The 17691-nt window shown below is 43.4% G+C and overlaps 1 protein-coding gene and 1 pseudogene across 2 annotated transcripts; one reads left to right on the top strand and one right to left on the bottom strand.

Moving 5' to 3' along the window:
• Positions 1-4836: 4836 nt before the first annotated feature.
• LOC139383574 (hepatic sodium/bile acid cotransporter-like) lies at positions 4837-9789 on the top strand (annotated as a pseudogene).
• An 812-nt stretch (positions 9790-10601) lies between these two features.
• LOC139383753 (sushi domain-containing protein 6-like) lies at positions 10602-15535 on the bottom strand. Of its 2 annotated transcripts, none has more exons than XM_071128315.1 (8): positions 15343-15535; positions 14760-14911; positions 14106-14297; positions 13582-13971; positions 13255-13449; positions 12894-13056; positions 12153-12550; positions 10602-12042 (listed from the first exon to the last, which is right to left on the bottom strand). In XM_071128315.1, the coding sequence occupies exons 2-8, from the start codon at positions 14875-14877 to the stop codon at positions 12017-12019; spliced, it is 1482 nt and encodes a 493-aa protein (XP_070984416.1). In that variant the 5' UTR covers positions 14878-14911; positions 15343-15535; the 3' UTR covers positions 10602-12016. The 2 variants fall into 2 exon arrangements, with proteins under 2 accessions (XP_070984416.1, XP_070984415.1); XM_071128314.1 differs by having other exon boundaries at positions 13582-13974; positions 15343-15526.
• Between the last annotated feature and the right edge of the window lie 2156 nt (positions 15536-17691).

The following is a 17691-nucleotide window of genomic DNA, read 5'->3' as shown; positions in this document are numbered from 1 at the left end:
ACCAATTTTGGTATTTTATATATAGTTATTCCATTCAAAATGTATAACCAATTTGGCCACTTGGGTACATTTGGGCTACTTGTGTGGGACACCTGGGTCACTTCATGATAAATGTCATGTAGCATACTCATTTTGGAAGTTATCATTCTGAAACTTTGCACAAGTACTGTTGCCCTCTTATGTTTTTCACTGAAATTGTCCCCATCATCCTATCTGGATGTTTGTTTTATCTTGTTCATTTTAAAGATGATGATACAACAATAAAAAGAAAAAACATATGTTTTTTTTCATTGTATTATCTAATTATCTTCTCCTACATTCAATTCACATTTACACAAACTTCAGAGTGTTTTCTTTCAAATGGTACCAAGAATATGCATATCCTTGGTTCTGTGCCTGAGCTACGGGCTGTTAGATTTGGGTATGTCTTCAGGCGGAAATTGAAAAAAGTAGGGGGTAGCTCAGAGGTTTAAGCATATCCCAATTTAGGTTACCTAGCAGTACGAACTCTGACGATAGATGGGGGGCAATCAATTCACATATGGTGTCCAGGACATAGCTGGGAGCTGATGGGGGTCTATAACAAGCAGCAACAGTGAGGGACTTATTTCTGGAGAGATGGATCTTTAAAAGTAGAAGCTCGAACTGTTTGGGAATAGACCTGGATAGTATGACAGAACTCTGCAGGCTATCTCTACAGTACATTGCAATTCCGCCCCCTTTGGCAGTTCTGTCTTGATGGAAAATGTTGTAATTGGGGATGGAAATTTTAGGATTTTTGGTGGCCTTCCTAAACCAGGATTCAGACACGGCTTGGACATCAGGGTTGGTGAAGTGTGCTAAAGCAGTGAATAAAGCAAACTTAAAGAGGAGGCTTCTGATGTTAACATGCATGAATCCAAGGCTTTTACGGTTGCAGAAGTCTGCAAATGAGAGCGCCTGGGGACACACAGGGCCTGGGTTAACCTCTACATCACAAGAGGAACAGAGGTGGAGTAGGTTGAGGGTACGGCTAATTGCTATAAGAACTGGTCGTCTGGTGCTTTGGGAACAGAGAATAAAAGGAGCAGATTTCTGGGCGTGGTAGAATAGATTCAGGGCATAGTGTACAGACAAGGGTATGGTAGGGTGTGAGTACAGTGGGGGTAAACCTAGGCATTGAGTGACGATGAGAGAGGTTTCATCTCTGGAGGTGCTAGTTAAGCTAGGTGCGGTCTCCGCATGTGTGGGGGTTGGGACAATGGGGCTATCTGAGGCATGTTGAGCAGGACTAGAGGCTCCACAGTAAAATAAAACAATGAGAGCTGCCCTAAATAACAGTATACAAGGCATATTGACATTAGAGAGAGGCATAAAGCAATCACAGGTGTTGATTGGGGGAGCTAAGACAACAACGGGTGAGACGACAGACAACAGTAAACAGCTAAGACAACAACAACGGGTAGATGGCGATAAATGGGCAGAGAGGGTCAAGGCCTGAGTTTGAGGCTGGGGCCGACAGATAAACAAAATTAAGTACTGTGTTAATGAACAGTCCAGCAGGCATCAGCTGTGTAGTCGAGTGATCATAGGACCAATGAGCAGTAGTAAATGAAACAGGGAGCCGTTCGGTAGTCGATTACTACGCTAGGTGAGCGGGAGACAGTGTTCAGGAAGCTAGCAGACCGAGGCTAGCAGGATCTTCACCACATCCACGATGCAGAGGCTGGTTGAGAGCACATCGGCCGAATTACGTCAGCGGATCTGCAGACCAGTCGTGATGCTTGAGGCTAACGCTTGCATGCTTCTGGACGTTAGCCACAATAGCCACTTGGTAGCAGCTAGCTAGCTGCGAAGATCCAGTGTAATGGTCCAGAGCTTGCGGCAGGAATCCGGTGATGTAGTGGGGGAAAAAAGCAGTCTGATATGCTCAGGGCTGATATCGCGCTGTTCAGACTGGCAGGTATAATACCAGGCTATCGCGGCTGGTGTCCATGCTAAAGGTAAAGACCTCTAGCAGTGGCTAACAATGACTAAATAGCTAGTAGCTAATTAGCTGGCTAGCTTCTGATGGCTAGCTTTTGATGGAGGTTCCAGTTATAAGGTCTAAAAAAATAGCAGATCTGTACCACATTGGGTGAGGCGGGTTGCAGGAAGGTATATTTAATTTGAAAATTTAACAAATAGATTGAAATATAATGAAATGTATACAACAACAAAAAACTAAAAAGACATTGGACATGGGACAAAAACAAATACGTTTTACTGCTGCGCCATCTTGGAAAAAGCCTCAAAGAATGCATGTATGATTGGGCACACCACTGCATCTATTTTTTGGGGCACTGTGCCTGTTTGTTGCTGTCTGAATAGCACAGGTTGGCGCCGCCAGGGATTTTGGGCCCCATGAAAAGATATCACATTGGGCCCCACCACCACAGGCCACACCATCCATGCACAATTGCTGTAACCACACACTTCCAGAACCCAATCGTCTCATTCAAAGCTTTAAATAACTCTACCTTGCATGCTTGCAACTCTCTTGTAGTCTAATATTTACTGTATGATATTTACTGATAGTGAGCTGTGTATAAATATAACACTGTGCAGACATGCATGCAACATTCTGCATACAGTGGAATTCACTATTTGATGCAAGACTGATACCCTCTATAAGAAATGTGCTAAAGGCCGTCTTTTACAGTCTAAATGTACGTTTTATGGTAAAATTTTTGAATGGAAAATTCTCTTAATATTAATGAAGAACTTAAAATAAATCTAACTTAAATATACATTAACCTCTTCAATTAAAATAACTTAACAATCTATAGAATGATATAACAAACAAAATAATACATTCAGCAGCAGAACTAAGTATACATACCAACTAGAAAATAAGCAGCTGTAAAAGTGGAAATGGAAAATGGAAAACAAAATGGAAATGAAAAGGCCTGATGGTGGCGCTAGAGGAAAGGTCAAGTGGTCATCAAATCAACAGGTTTCTTCCACTTGGGTTCTTGATGGTGCACAACAAATTTTATGGCAATCCAGCCATTAATTGAGATATATCTTGTTCTCAGTCTTGTTCTCAGCCTGTGGGCATCATGTGTGTAGCGATCCAATATCCATAGCCATGCCATTTAACAGTTATCACTGGCCCTTGCTCAGCCTTACTCACCAAGAGCCCAGCGCCGAGCCTTCTTGCTAGCAAAGTCCCTGATCAAGTCTTTGAAGTCCAGCTTTCCAGCTAACTGACGTTCAATGGACAGCATGGCAAGACTGCAAAGCCTGTCCTGGGACATAGTGGACCTCAAATCATTTTTTAATCAGTTTTAGCTTACTGAAAAATATAATATAAAAATATATGTAAAGCAATGCACACTTCTCCAAAAATGCTTTGCCGATGCATCTAACAAATTGCATTCAGGAGACCAAGAGGGAATAAGTTAGGGGGGGAAGTGGCAGCATATACAGTGTTCAGGTGTCTTACTTCATTTTGAAACTCAGGTGTAAGATCTCTGGAATACTTCATGATCAGTGGTTGGCACACAGAAGGGACTTTATCCTCACTAATCTGCCCAACTTTCAGAACAGCAGAAAATTATTCAAAAATGTTTGCAGTAGTGTCCAAGTCACTTATGATGTTGTCCATAGCAGTAAAAAACACTGTGTTCCAAAACACCTTTGCTGCACTTTCCTGAGCTGTCTCCTCTTGAGAGGTCTCATCATGAAATCTCTTCCTTTTCCTCTGACAGCTGTGTTCCTTGAGGTTAAACATCCATTTGCGTAGCAGTCATTGTTGCCTCAGACCGGAGAGACTCACATCCATCTCTAAGAGCCTGCATCTCTTCCTTTACGGCTCTGATATTGGCTGCCTCTGTGTCAAGTGAGATTTTTCCTGACTGTAGAATCACATTCCTGTCCTCAATGCATTGCAGTACCTGCAATTATGCCAAATGATATGTCATTGAACACAATGCTGCTCACCTCCTTCAGTTGGGAGTAGGGCTGCTTCAGGGGTATGGAGATGAGGAGACAGGGCCGTTGAGCCTGAAGCTGCATCTGTTGGGCCTGGCACCAGGCAGGGGCAGGGACAACTGATTTAGTATGAATAGCTTGCTAAGATTTTGCCTGCATTGATTAAATGTCAGCAAAAAGAGGATGTAAACATTCAGAATTTTCTGTGACAATATTTAGTAACTAATGTCAGGGGAGCAAAAGTTGCCTCTTTCACCATGAACTAAGCTAACAGGTTAATCTCCACCACTCACAGACTACACCCTCCTTCCTTTGTGAAAAATTGGGTGACATACTGTCGCCCTTTCTTTTCTCTCACCTGTCTGTCTTTACGTTTTTTTGGAAGCCAGATTTTTCTTTAGGAAGCTGAGACATGATGCTCCACCGTCACTCCTCACTCACAGTTCACTGCTAGCATGTACCGTTTACACCTGGTTTGGGGGCAGGACCGAACTATTTAATCTAAATAGAGGGTGAGGAGGTGGGGGGTTAGTACATTGTAAATAAAATATTATATTAATGATGATAGGTTAATAATTGAATATTGAAAACATTTTACCTAATGTTCTAATAATTTTTTAGGGCCCGTCAGTCACAGGCCCTTAGAATCGTCCTAACTTTCCCCCTCATATGGCTCCCCAGCCTGTCAGTGGGTGCCTATGGAATCGCATAAGGATAGCAAAGCATCTAGAAAAACAAATCCTACTCATCCAATTCATTATGCTAACATTGATATCTTTGCTCCTTAGTCACAAGGAAAGTGGCATATTCTTTAAAAAATGATTTGCCCCTTATCGTAGCAGCTGAAAGTCACAAGGAGAATATCTTAGAGCGCTCGGATAAATGCCAAAGGGTAATACTAACCGCTGCATGGTCAGAACTGAGTGACAATGGCATGCATTTATAGAGTAGTCTACTAACTCTCTGGACTGGTGAGACATTATCTGCATAGCTACAGAGTCATTCAACATTACAGGACATATTTTAATCATATTTTGAGGTGAAATGTCACCTGGTAGCAAAATACATGAATTGATATTGCTGTTCAAGTTTCATCTTGTATATGAATTGTGCGTTTGAATTGAGTGATACATTATACACTGAGTATACCAAACATTAGGAACACCTTCCTAAAATTGAGTTGTACCCCCCCAACCCAGCAGCGTTGCAGTTCTTGACACAATTTTTTGTCTTGCCCACACATACACAATCCATTTCTCAATTGTCTCAAAGCTTGAAAATCCTTTTTCAACATGTCTTCTCCCCTTCATCTACAGTGATTGAACAAGTAACATCAATAAGAGATCATAGCTTTCACCTGGATTGACCTGGTCAGTCTATGTCATGGAAAGAGCATGGAAATGTCATAGAAAAGGTAGTTAATGTTTTAAAAACTCTGTTTTTGTAGCTATTTCAAGAACTAAACTGTCTTATTGTGAAAATAGTAATACTCGTGGAAGTGAATTCAAAGTTTGATCACAAGGTTGAAGTATAATAGAGTAAACAGGATGAGTTTTAACTGCAGTTGATCAAGTCCAAGAGACAACAAAGAACCCTTTGCTCTCTATTGACATAGGATATATTTTGTCTGTTTGATTTTTACGTTCTGTGTCTCAAGGTGTAATAAATATAAAGTAAATGAACAACTTTGGGATGAATAGCACCATGAACCAGACAGAGGGGCAGCACAGAGACAACTATGACGTTTGGAATGGCAGCAACACCTACAACCTCACACCTTTCAATGTAACCGCTGTCTTCCAGTCCCCTCATCCCCCCTGGTCATGGACAAGGCCATCAGTGGCATCACCATCATCATCCTCTTCATCACCATGGTGTCCCTGGGCTGCACCATGGAGATCTCCAAGATCAAGGCCCATATCCTGAAGCTGGCCAAAATCTTCCAGCTGGGCCCCATAGAGGGTGTGACCATGCTGATCTGTGGCTGCTGTCCGGGGGGGAAACCTCTCCAACATCTTCACTATGGCCCTGAAGGGTGACATGAACCTCAGGTGAAACTCATTGATATGTCTGTTGTGAGGAGATTACAGCAGTCTGCTCCATCAGGCTGCTGAGGGTTTTCAGCACATTTACGTCAGGCCACAGAGTCTATTAACATATTGGACAAAACCTAAATGGTAACTTCTTGAAAGTAAATTTGTTTCACAATAGAAAAATGCAAATGTTGAAATAATTTTGCACATGGCATGAATGCTAAACAACAAAAAAATCACACAAACTCAGTTAATAAAATATGGAATGAAAATTATAAAAAGTTTAATTCCCCCTTCTCTTTATATCCTACAGCATTGTAATGACCACATGTTCTACTGTTTTTGCCCTGGGTATGATGCCTCTGCTGCTCTTCCTATATTGTCATAGCTTCAATAACTTGGAAAATGCTGTGCCTTACACCAGCATCACCATAGCTCTCATCATGACACTAGTGCCCTGTGCCATTGGCATAGCCATCAACCATTGTGTACCACAATACACTCAGATCATAATAAAAGTAAACTGAAATACAGGTCCCAGATTCACAGTTCTTACACAAAAACTTAAGTAGCTTCTTCAGGAAAAAAAATAAGAAGTTCATAATATAGCAAGAAGGTTTGCTGTGTCTGTCAGCGTAGTGTCCAGAGCATGGAGGCGCTACCAGGAGACATGCCAGTACATCAGGAGATGTGGATGAGGCCGTAGGAGGGCAACAACCCAGCAGCAGGACCGCTACCTCCGCCTTTGTGCAAGGAGGAGCAGGAGGAGCACTGCCAGAGCCCTGCAAAATGACCTCCAGCAGGCCACAAATGTGCATGTGTCTGCTCAAACGGTCAGAAACAGACTCCATGAGGGTGGTATGAGGGCCCGACGTCCACAGGTGGGGGTTGTGCTTACAGCCCAACACCGTGCAGGACGTTTGGCATTTGCCAGAGAACACCAAGATTGGCAAATTCGCCACTGGCGCCCTGTGCTCTTCACAGATGAAAGCAGGTTCACACTGAGCACATGTGACAGACGAGTCTGGAGACGCCGTGGAAAACGTTCTGCTGCCTGCAACATCCTCCAGCATGACCGGTTTGGCGGTGGGTCAGTCATGGTGTGGGGTGGCATTTCTTTGGGAGGCCACACAGCCCTCCATGTGCTCGCCAGAGGTAGCCTGACTGCCATTAGGTACCGAGATGAGATCCTCAGACCCCTTGTGAGACCATATGCTGGTGTGGTTGGCCCTGGGTTCCTCCTAATGCAAGACAATGCTAGACCTCATGTTGCTGGAGTGTGTCAGCAGTTCCTGCAAGAGGAAGGCATTGATGCTATGGACTGGCCCGCCCGTTCCCCAGACCTGAATCCAATTGAGCACATCTGGGACATCATGTCTCGCTCCATCCACCAACGCCACGTTGCACCACAGACTGTCCAGGAGTTGGCGGATGCTTTAGTCCAGGTCTGGGAGGAGATCCCCCAGGAGACCATCCGCCACCTCATCAGGAGCATGCCCAGGCTTTGTAGGGAGGCCATACAGGCACGTGGAGGCCACACACACTACTGAGCCTCATTTTGACTTGTTTTATGGACATTACATCAAAGTTGGATCAGCCTGTAGTGTGGTTTTCCACTTTAATTTTGAGTGTGACTCCAAATCCAGACCTCCCATGGGTTCATAAATTTGATTTCCATTGATCATTTTTGTGTGATTTTGTTGTCAGCACATTCAACTATGTAGAGAAAAAAGTATTTAATAAGAATATTTCATTCATTTAGATCTAGGATGTGTTATTTTAGTGTTCCCTTCATTTTTTTGAGCAGTGTATATTATTACAAACTTAAAATGTTTGTTGTTAGGCAACCGATTTAGCTAGCTATCTATCTCGGATGACAATCATGTTAGCATATTTCCTACTGAGATTACTGTTCTAAAACATGTTCTTGGGTTTAAAATAATCAATACTGAAACTCAGATTAAGTTTGTGAGTGAATGAAACATGTTCAATTGCTTTATGAGCGTATTCTCTCACTATCCTGAGTTTAAAAGGGTTTAGCTATTTTAGAATAAGAATCCCACATTTTTTAATAATCTAACTTCTTAACTTTTTGCTTAAGGAGAAACATAAGAAATAGCACAATAACATTTCCAATAACCTTTTTGAGGAATAGCAGCTTTGCTTAACTTTCTTCATATGTCTATAGTTAATAAAAAAATATCAGTTAAGAATACATTTCTTCTTAAGAAGGTTTTGTGAATCTGGTCCCAGGTCTTGTATTTTTGACCAAAAAAGTGACATGTCTGGAGAGATACACTGAGTGGAAAAAACATTAGAAACACCTTCCTAATGAGTTGCACCCCCTTTTGCCCTCAGAACAGCCTTCAATTCATCAGGACATGGACTCTACAAGGTGTCAAGTGTTACACAGGGATGCTGGCCCATGTTGGCTCTAATACTTCCTACATTTGTGTCAAGTTGGCTGGATGTCCTTTGGGAGGTGGACCATTCTTGATACACACGGGAAACTGTTGAGAGTGAAAAACCCAGCAGCGTTTGCAGTTCTTGACATACTCAAACCGCCTGGCACCTACTAATGTTTTGTACACACAAGGTATAAGAGTGTACCTTTTTATAACATTTTGTTTCTAATGCATTTATACAGCATGTTGTAATTACTAAAGGACATGAATGGACAGCCTCTGTAAAAGCATGCCTGATTTGGCAGAGCTTTTACTCCAAATCAAATCAAATGTATTTATATAGCCCTTTGTACATCCGCTGATATCTCAAAGTGCTGTACAGAAACCCAGCCTAAAACCCCAAACAGCAAGCAATGCAGGTGTAGAAGCACGGGGGCTAGGAAAAACTCCCTAGAAAGGGCAAAACCTAGGAAGAAACCTAGAGAGGAACCAGGCTATGTGGGGTGGCCAGTCCTCTTCTGGCTGTGCCGGGTGGAGATTATAACAGAACATGGCCAGATGTTCAAATGTTCATAAATGACCAGCATGGTCCAATAATAATAAGGCAGAACAGTTGAAACTGGAGCAGCAGCACGGCCAGGTGGACTGGGGACAGCAAGGAGTCATCATGTCAGGTAGTCCTGAGGCATGGTCCTAGGGCTCAGGTCCTCCGAGAGAGAGAAAGAAAGAGAGAATTAGAGAGAGCACACTTAAATTCACACAGGACACCGAATAGGACAGGAGAAGTACTCCAGATATAACAAACTGACCCTAGCCCCCCGACACATAAACTACTGCAGCATAAATACTGGAGGCTGAGACAGGAGGGGTCAGGAGACACTGTGGCCCCATCCGAGGACACCCCCGGACAGGTTGGTCTAAGAGTCTTACTGATTGCCTACATGGGCATTGGTGTCATGTCAGGCATCTCCATTGGGGGAACAGTGTGGGTGGTTTTCTCACCACAACTCATGGCCGCAGCTGCACTGATGCCCCTGACAGGCTACCTGCTGGGATACATCATGTCCACCATCTTCAAAGTCAATCATCAGTAAGTGCACTGCTGTATTCATCTGTTCAAGGATGGGGCCAAGGGGCATGTATCCATTCATAGCTATCAATAATAATATACAGTCGAGTGAACCAAATATTTTCTCCGATGCAGGAGGACTATTTCTATGGAGACAGGCTGTCAGAACATCCAGCTGTGTTCCACCATCTTGAAGGTGGCCTTTCACCCGGAGATCATTGGCCCCCTTTATCTGTTCCCACTGATCTACATCATATTCCAGGGAGGCGAGGCACTGCTTTTCATCATCCTCTTCAGCTGTTACCAAAGCTTCAAGCCACCAGCTTAGGGTAAGTGTCACAGCTGTCTGGATAACTCTAAAGTAGGTGTGGCTCACAGAACTTAATGTAGCCGAACCACACTGTCGTTAGTGTGCCAGACTGTTTGACAAAATAAAGGCAGTCTTTCTTCTAAAATAATCTCTTCTTTCTCTCCCATAGCAAAGCCTGTATACCTGGCAGTGTAGGAAGTAAAGTTGCTATAGGTCCCAGAAGGGAAAAGCCCATAGAGATGGAGAGGGCACAGGAGGACATCAGACCAAACTGAACAGGTCCAGGACAGGAACCACCACAGCAGATGCAACAGAAGACATCAAATGTATGGCATTTAGGGCAACATAGCTTGGTTGGGATGTGCAGCACATTTTTACCAATGCAACTGTATACTGTAGGTGGAATGCAGTGTCTAAGAAACTAGATACTATCATGTATGGTTGACCCTAGAGTTTGACACAACAGGGAATGCCCAGGTATGTTATACTTAGTGTGTAAATCTAAAAAAAATATGTAGATTAAGGTTTTAACCAAATACACCATGACAAGACATTTCTGTATGACATAAAAGCAGCATATTTGTTCCTTTTGCTGATAGTATGGAGTAGCCAAAAATCCATCAGTGTTCTTGTGGCAGTTTTATGAACAATTGTGTGATGCTTGTAATTACAAACCTAATTTTCTGCTAATGAATTTTCAAAAAAGTGGGTTTTAGAAGACAAGACCATGAATCAAGTAATTCACAATGGTGCTGAAAAAGTACACTAACCATGGCTATAAAACTATTCAGTGAAAGAGTTTGGGATTGGTTGACAAGAACAAAATGTTGCACAGCTCAAATTATATTTAATCAAAATTATCACAGAGTATATACACAGAGTAAAATTAACTATCTTCACACCAATTGCATTGTTTAGTCCCAAAGGAAATCCAAAGCAACTGAAAACATTTGAATAGACATGACACTACTTCTGTACATAACAATGACCTGTTTTTCATTAATTATGGTTAACCCTATTAACTTTAGTCTCACATTATGTCCTTATGAGTCCACCATGGTGGCAAAGTTAAAAGACCCGTCTTCATATAATTTCCCAAGAATTGCGGAAGCGTCAAAGGAACCATGGCTGATCAACAGCATTCTGAACATGAATATATTAAATACTCAATTAAGTTTCCCTATCTAGACTTAATTAAAACAATTTCAAAAACAAACCACAAATAAATAGTAAGTATTAGGTGTCCAAGAAACACCAACTATGCTCCAATTTGTTACATCACTAAGCTGTGGCGACTGAAAAATGTACATTCATTTTAAAATCCTTTTCAGGAATGAAACCCAATACAGATGGTGTTTGTGCATAGAAGTGAAGATCTAAGGCCATTAGAGAAAGGGTGTACTGACATGAGTGAGAGAATATGAATGCTAAGCCCAATGTCAATGAGCTGAGAAAAGGTGTGCCTCAATCTTGGGAACACTTGCCTTTAGCAAAATCTTCAAATAAGTGCGTGGGGAAAACATTGAGTTCAAAACCATGATCAGAAAGGATGTGACATCAAATAGTTGTGCCATAAAGAACCCCAATGAGAATATGAAAAGTTAAAATCATACGTTCTTATCATTAAAATGTTAAGAGTAATTGTAAAATCTGTGTATGTGTGAGAATGACTGGTTCAATCTAAGTTGCAGTTGTCTTCATCATGCATCATGCCTGTTGTGCTGCAGTGATCATGTAAAAAAAGGTTGACATGGTACAAATTGGTGATGGGGCAATGATTCTCAAAATGTGTTTGCAGCATTAACCATCATGGGGGAAAAAAATAAATCAATACATATGGATTACAAGTACAGAATTTTCAAAAGGCATATTGAGCCTTTCAAAAAAACCTTCCAACATACTGGGTGCTCTCTCAGTTATGTCTCTGCACTAAGCCAATGGTTAAAAGAGCAAGTGTCAGACACTGGACATAATGTAAGAAGTCCTATAAAATTGCTAAGCATGTATGTACATGTGAAATCCCTCTGTGCCCTCCTCTGGATGGGGGAAGAGGTAACATTCTGCTGAGAATGACACGGCCTCACTTAGTGCCCCAAGAAGGGGTGGGTGGATAGTCTGTTGTGTTGACAGCTGCTGCAGTGGGGAGCTCCAGACAGGCCTCTGGCTCAACACAGCAGGTCAACAGCAACCCTGTCAGCAACTCTGGGTGTTTCCGTAACATACACCCCAGCGTCTGCAGCATGCTTCAGGCCTCCTTTAACAAAGGCATATCTGCAGGACGAAACAAGACACATCAATACACTGTATGCATATATGGGCATTATCAACCAATACATGCATGAAGAGAGGCCTGTTTGGAGAGACATAGATCGACGCCCCACCATCAGAGTAGTCCATCTCAGAGTTGAGGGGCAGGCTGTGCTGCTCACTGCATGTGGAGTCCCTTCGCAGTGAGGGTGAAGGCACTGCAGCAGCAGCCTGCTCCAGGCCCCAGCGGGAGGAGGATGAGAGAGAGGAAGGAAAGGCGAAGGATGATGATACTGGGTGAACCACTGCCATCTCTGAGAGCTGGGGGAGGGTGGAGGGCCTGGCTTGAGCAATGAGAGGTTCTGTCGTCCCTGCAGCTTGCTGGCCCTCTGACAGCACTATCTGGACTCGGGACTCAGAGCTGAGACTCAGAGCCCCTTCCCCACACACCGCCTCCTCATAGGAGGGCAGGGCCACCTGTACCCCCTCCACCATGATGGACACAGGCTGGCCTGACACCCCCTGCTCACGGCTGAGGGGGAGCACAGAGGAGTGGAGCAGTCTGTTAATACCTCATTACTTTAGACTCTTAAAGGAAAGACTCACCCATTTAGAAAGTTATCGTATTTGTACATTTCTGAGCAATGGACTATCGAGCCCCAGGGTCATATCATGTTTTCATGTGTATCCGAGCTATTCACCGTTCAAGCAGATATGAATACAGCCGGAATGAGAAGTTTTGCATCATATGAACTATTTCTGCCTGCTTGAACAGTTATGAGACATGCACACCCCTGGAGTACACACAGCTTTAGTAGGATTAGCCTACCACAGCTGATACTGAATAAGCATGTTTGTGGTTTCAGGCCACTCACCGGCTGTGGTTGAAGGACTTGAGTTTAGGCTGCAGCAGGACAAACAGGACCACCAGCAGCAGGACAAACAGGACCACCAGCAGCAGGATGAGGGCTACAGAGCTGGCAGTGGAGGCCACAATGGATAGGGTGGGTATGCCAAACACAGGGGTAGGGTCTCTGTCTGTAAGAGGGGAAGCAGGCAATGAGACCACACTCAAACACTGTCCATTAAAGGACAGACAGTCTGGCCTGAGGCTTCAAAAGGTAGCATAGTATAATTTCATCTTACAGGTTGATACAACAATAAAAGAAATAGTTCAAGCTACCGAACATTGAACCCTGGAGAATAAGACTGTGTAATCACAATATGGTCACCAACCTTGGTCCAGGAGACAGCTGATCTGCATGGAGCCGTCCCACTCCCCGTCCTGACAGGTCAGGTATTTATAGTCTCCCTTCAGGATGTAGCCTTCATCACAGAAGTACTCGATCACAGTGTGATGGTTTAGTCTATGGCAGGGGGACGGGTGGCAGGTATAGCCCCCATTCTCTGGTTCAAATGGAGGAAGACACACTGTTGACAAAAAAAAAAAAAAAAAAAAAAAAAGAGAACCATTATCAGTGAGCGCACAAACCAAATTTTAGACTTAAAAATACATTATTGTGTTTGGAATGAATTCAGAGTATTTAGTAAAGCCATTAGTACCATCACTGCGTATGCAGCGGGGTGGTTCTGAGGACCAGCAGCCCAGGGGGGTGCAGGTGATGATGTTGGGCCCGTCCTCCAGGAAGCCTGGGTCACAGCTGTACTGGAGCACCGTGCCCACAGGGAAGGAACCTCTGTTGGTCTCTGTCAGGTTGACTGACCCATGCTGGACCATGAATGGCCTCACACATCCTTGGTTGACACAGCTAATCTGCATGGGGCCATCCCACTCCCCTTCCTGACAGGTAAGATATTTGTATTTGTAGTCTCCCCTCAGGATGTAGCCTTCATCACAGAAGTACTCAATCACAGTGCCCTGGCCTAGCCGGTGGCAGGGAGAGGGGTGGCAGATGTACCTTCCATTTTCGAGCTCAGACGGAGGCCGGCACACTGCTGGTCAGAAACAACACAATCATGTTATAGTTATAATCCTGCATTAACTTCATTTTGATTTCAACTGGAGAGAAATTATACTCGTCACAATGAGTTATAGTGGTGTCCACATTGTGGAGAGAACCACTCACAGTCACTCTGTATGCAGCGGGGTGGGTCTGAGGTCCAGAGGTTAAGAGGGGTGCAGGTGAGGATGCTGGGCCCATCAGCCAGGTAGCCTGGGTCACAGCTGTACTGGAGCACTGTGCCCACAGGGAAGGAACCCCTGTTGGTCTCTGTCAGGTTGACCAGGCTGTTCTGCACCATGAAGGGCCTCACACATCCTGAGGGACAAAAGGGCATATAATTGATGCTAGAACATTCTGATGTTAAATGTTCTATTTGATGGTTTTAAAACAATGTTGTTAAAAGGTATTTCTGATGCTTATATAATATCAATGAGTCATGAAAACAGTGGGAGCAGAGTTGGCGCAAGGCAAGAGAGGATCTCTAGCAACAGCTTCAAGCCCCCATCCACATCCAGCATTTTTAACTAATCAGCTATGGGAAGGAGAGAATGTGGGGACTTGACACCTTAATATTGCATGTGGCAGATGTGGGCCAGCTGTTTGCTCAAATAAACCCAATTCCGATGTTACAATTGACCATAAAGAGCAATGTACATCTAGCATTATTAGACTTAAAGAGGGGAGCTGAATCTTAGCAGGGTAAAAGCAGCTGTAGTGTATGGAAAGGAGGAATGAAGCTGTGTGAGAGCCTTTTGCTGAAGATGAGTGATCTCTTACCTGACCCTTGTCCAGTGGATAGCACAGTCAGGAAGAGCAACAGAGAAATTGACTGCTTGTCTGCTGAGGTGGGTAGCCCAAGGGCTTTTGACGTGGACTCTAACATTCCATTGCACATCGTTTACTTCCACTGCAGAGGTAGTCAGCTCAACCTAGAGGATAGAAGAGCATCCCCGTCCCAGCTCTAGTTATGCTAGCCACATTTGACGGAGCCAATACTAACATTCAATTTGATAGCTAGCTAGCCAGCTTGTTACGTTCTGTTAGGTCATACTGTACCCAGGTCCATTTTGTTTTAAGCTAGCTAATTTAGCCAGTTGTCTTCCTCTCTCGGTTTTTAGCTATCCTTAGCTACACCACAAAACCTGGCTAGCAGCGGTACTAGCTAACGTTATTTATCACCAGACGTCAGCACACTAGCTAACTGCGAATCAATTAGCTCTAGCTAGAACTAGCTATGCTAACAACAAAACCCTTAGCTATCTATAGTAGCTGCATAGCTAACAAACTAGCGTTAGCTCAGCTTGTAGCTAGCAACGTCTGCTATACTATACTTAACTAACGTGTCGCTTTGCATGCTTACCCACACAACAATACAGCCAGTTAGATCCTCCTCCACCCTCTTCCTCGCTTACTGTGGATACATCTGGATAATAATATCAGTCTCTGTCGAAGTACAAAGGTAAAAAGGCAACTGTCCTTCGCCAGATGAATCAACAATGCGCGATCAGGGGCGACTGGAAATCGCCGGGTAGGCTGAGCTCTTCTTCTGGACTGGGTTCTTCTTCTTTTAAGTTTTATGGCAGACTACACCTATTGATGTATTGCCGCCACCTACTGTATGGGATATTGAAATAAAACCAAAATTATATATCCCCACTCCTTCAGTCACATTCAAATCACATAGTAGTGGAAAAAGTACTTAATTGTCATACTTGAGTAAAAGTAAAGATGCCTTAATAGAAAATGACTCAAGCAAAAGTGAATGTCACACAGTAAAATACTACTTGAGTAAAAGTCTAAAAGTATTTAGTTTTAAATCTACTTAGGTATCTAAAGTAAAAGTATAAACCATTTCAAATTCCTTATATTCAGCAAACCAGACGGCATAATTTAAAAAAATTTATTGACGGATAACCAGGGGCATACTCCAACACTGAGACATATTTACAAATGAAGCATTTGTGTTTAGTGAGTCCGTCAGATCAGAGGCAGTAGGGATGACCAGGGATGTTCTCTTGATAAGTGTGTGAATTGGACCATTGTCCTGTCCAAATGTAACAATTACTTTTGGGTGTCAGGGAAAATGTATGGAGTAAAAAGTACATTATTTTTTTTTCGGAATGTAGTAAAAGTAAAAGTTTGCAAAAATATAAATAGTAGAGTAAAGTACAGATACCCCAAAAATGACTTAAGTAGTACTTTAAAGTATTTTTTACTTAAGTACTTTACACCACTGAAATCACATCCCTACCAAGGCTCAGGTGCCTGTGAGGATGGAGCAGGTACTTCTCTGCAGTTGCCACCTGTGGCTCTGTTGGGCTAAATTGCTGTCCCGGGATCCTACTAGATTCCGCATAGGGGGAGAGACACGAAAGCCCAGCTAGCCTCCTAGTTGGTTCGGCGGGTCTCAAATGGAGACCACTATTGAAAGTTTCCAGCACTACAAGGGCGGTGTTTACTTTGCTTTGTTCCGGGACAATGTGGTACACGCTGACTTTCAATGTAGCATTTGCTTGCTTGCAGAGGACTACAGTGGCTTGCGAAAGTATTCACCCCCCCCCCCACCCCCCCCCCCCCCTTTGCATTTTTCCTTTTTTATTGCCTTACAACCTGGAATTAAAATAGATTTGGGGGGGGGGGGGTTGTGTAACGTCCGTCGTTAAATGAAGACTAAGGTGCAGCGTGGTAGGCATACATTTTCTTTAGTTTTAAATAAGACAAAAAAAATGAAAACTTGAGTGTGCATATCTATTCACCCCTCCAAAGTCAATACTTTGTAGAGCCACCTTTTGCAGAAATTACAGCTGCACATCTCTTGAGGTATGTCTCTATAAGCTTGGCACATCTAGCCACTGGGATTTTTGCCCATTCTTCAAGGCAAAACTTATCCAGCTCCGTCAAGTTGGATGGGTTCTGCTGGTGTACAGCAATCTTTAAGTCATACCACAGATTCTCAATTGGATTGAGGTCTGGGCTTTGACTAGGCCATTCCAAAACATTTAAATGTTTCCCCTTAAACCACTCGAGTGTTGCTTTAGCAGTATGCTTAGGGTCATTGTCCTGCTGGAAGGTGAACCTCCTTCCCAGTCTAAAATCTCTGGAAGACTGAAGCAGGTTTCCCTCAAGAATTTCCCTGTATTTAGTGCCATCCATCATTCCTTGAGTTCTGACCAGTTTCCCAGTCCCTGCCGATGAAAAACATCCCCACAACATGATGCTGTCACCACCATGCTTCACTGTGGGTATGATGTTCTCGGGGTGATGACAAGTGTTGGGTTTGCACCAGACATAGCGTTTTCCTTGATGGCCAAAAAGCTCAATTTTAGTCTCATCTGACCAGAGTACCTTCTTGCATATGTTTGGGGAGTCTCCCACATGCCTTTTGGCGAACACTAAATTAGTTTTCTTATTTTTTTCTTTAAGGAATAGCTTTTTTCTGGACACTCTTCCATAAAGCCCAGCTCTGTGGAGTGTACGGCTTAAAGTGGTTCTATGGACAGAAGCTCCAATCTCTGCTGGGGAGCTTTGCAGCTCCTTCAGGGTTATCTTTGGTCTCTTCGTTGCCTCTCTGATTAATGCCCTCCTTGCCTGGTCCGTGAGTTTTGGTGGGCTGCCCTCTCTTGGCAGGTTTGTTGTGGTGCCATATTTTTTAATAATGGATTTAATGGTGCTCTGTGGGATGTTCAATGTTTCGGATATTTTTTGGTAA

The sequence above is a fragment of the Oncorhynchus clarkii genome, chromosome 25 (assembly GCF_045791955.1).
Source record: "Oncorhynchus clarkii lewisi isolate Uvic-CL-2024 chromosome 25, UVic_Ocla_1.0, whole genome shotgun sequence".
Lineage (NCBI taxonomy): Eukaryota > Metazoa > Chordata > Actinopteri > Salmoniformes > Salmonidae > Oncorhynchus > Oncorhynchus clarkii.
Note: the sequence above shows the minus strand (reverse complement) of the source record. Positions and strands in the feature narration are given on the sequence as shown.

Bases quoted from the DNA above. Each gene is read 5' to 3' on its own strand.
- LOC139383753 (XM_071128314.1), bottom strand. From the start codon at position 14,877: ATGTGCAATGGAATGTTAGAGTCCACGTCAAAAGCCCTTGGGCTACCC. The intron at 13,450-13,581 runs GTACTAATGGCT...TTTTGTCAACAG, and splicing joins CCGCTGCATACGCAGTGATG to TGTGTCTTCCTCCATTTGAA. The intron at 12,551-12,893 runs GTGAGTGGCCTG...GCTCCCCCTCAG, and splicing joins AAGTCCTTCAACCACAGCCG to CCGTGAGCAGGGGGTGTCAG.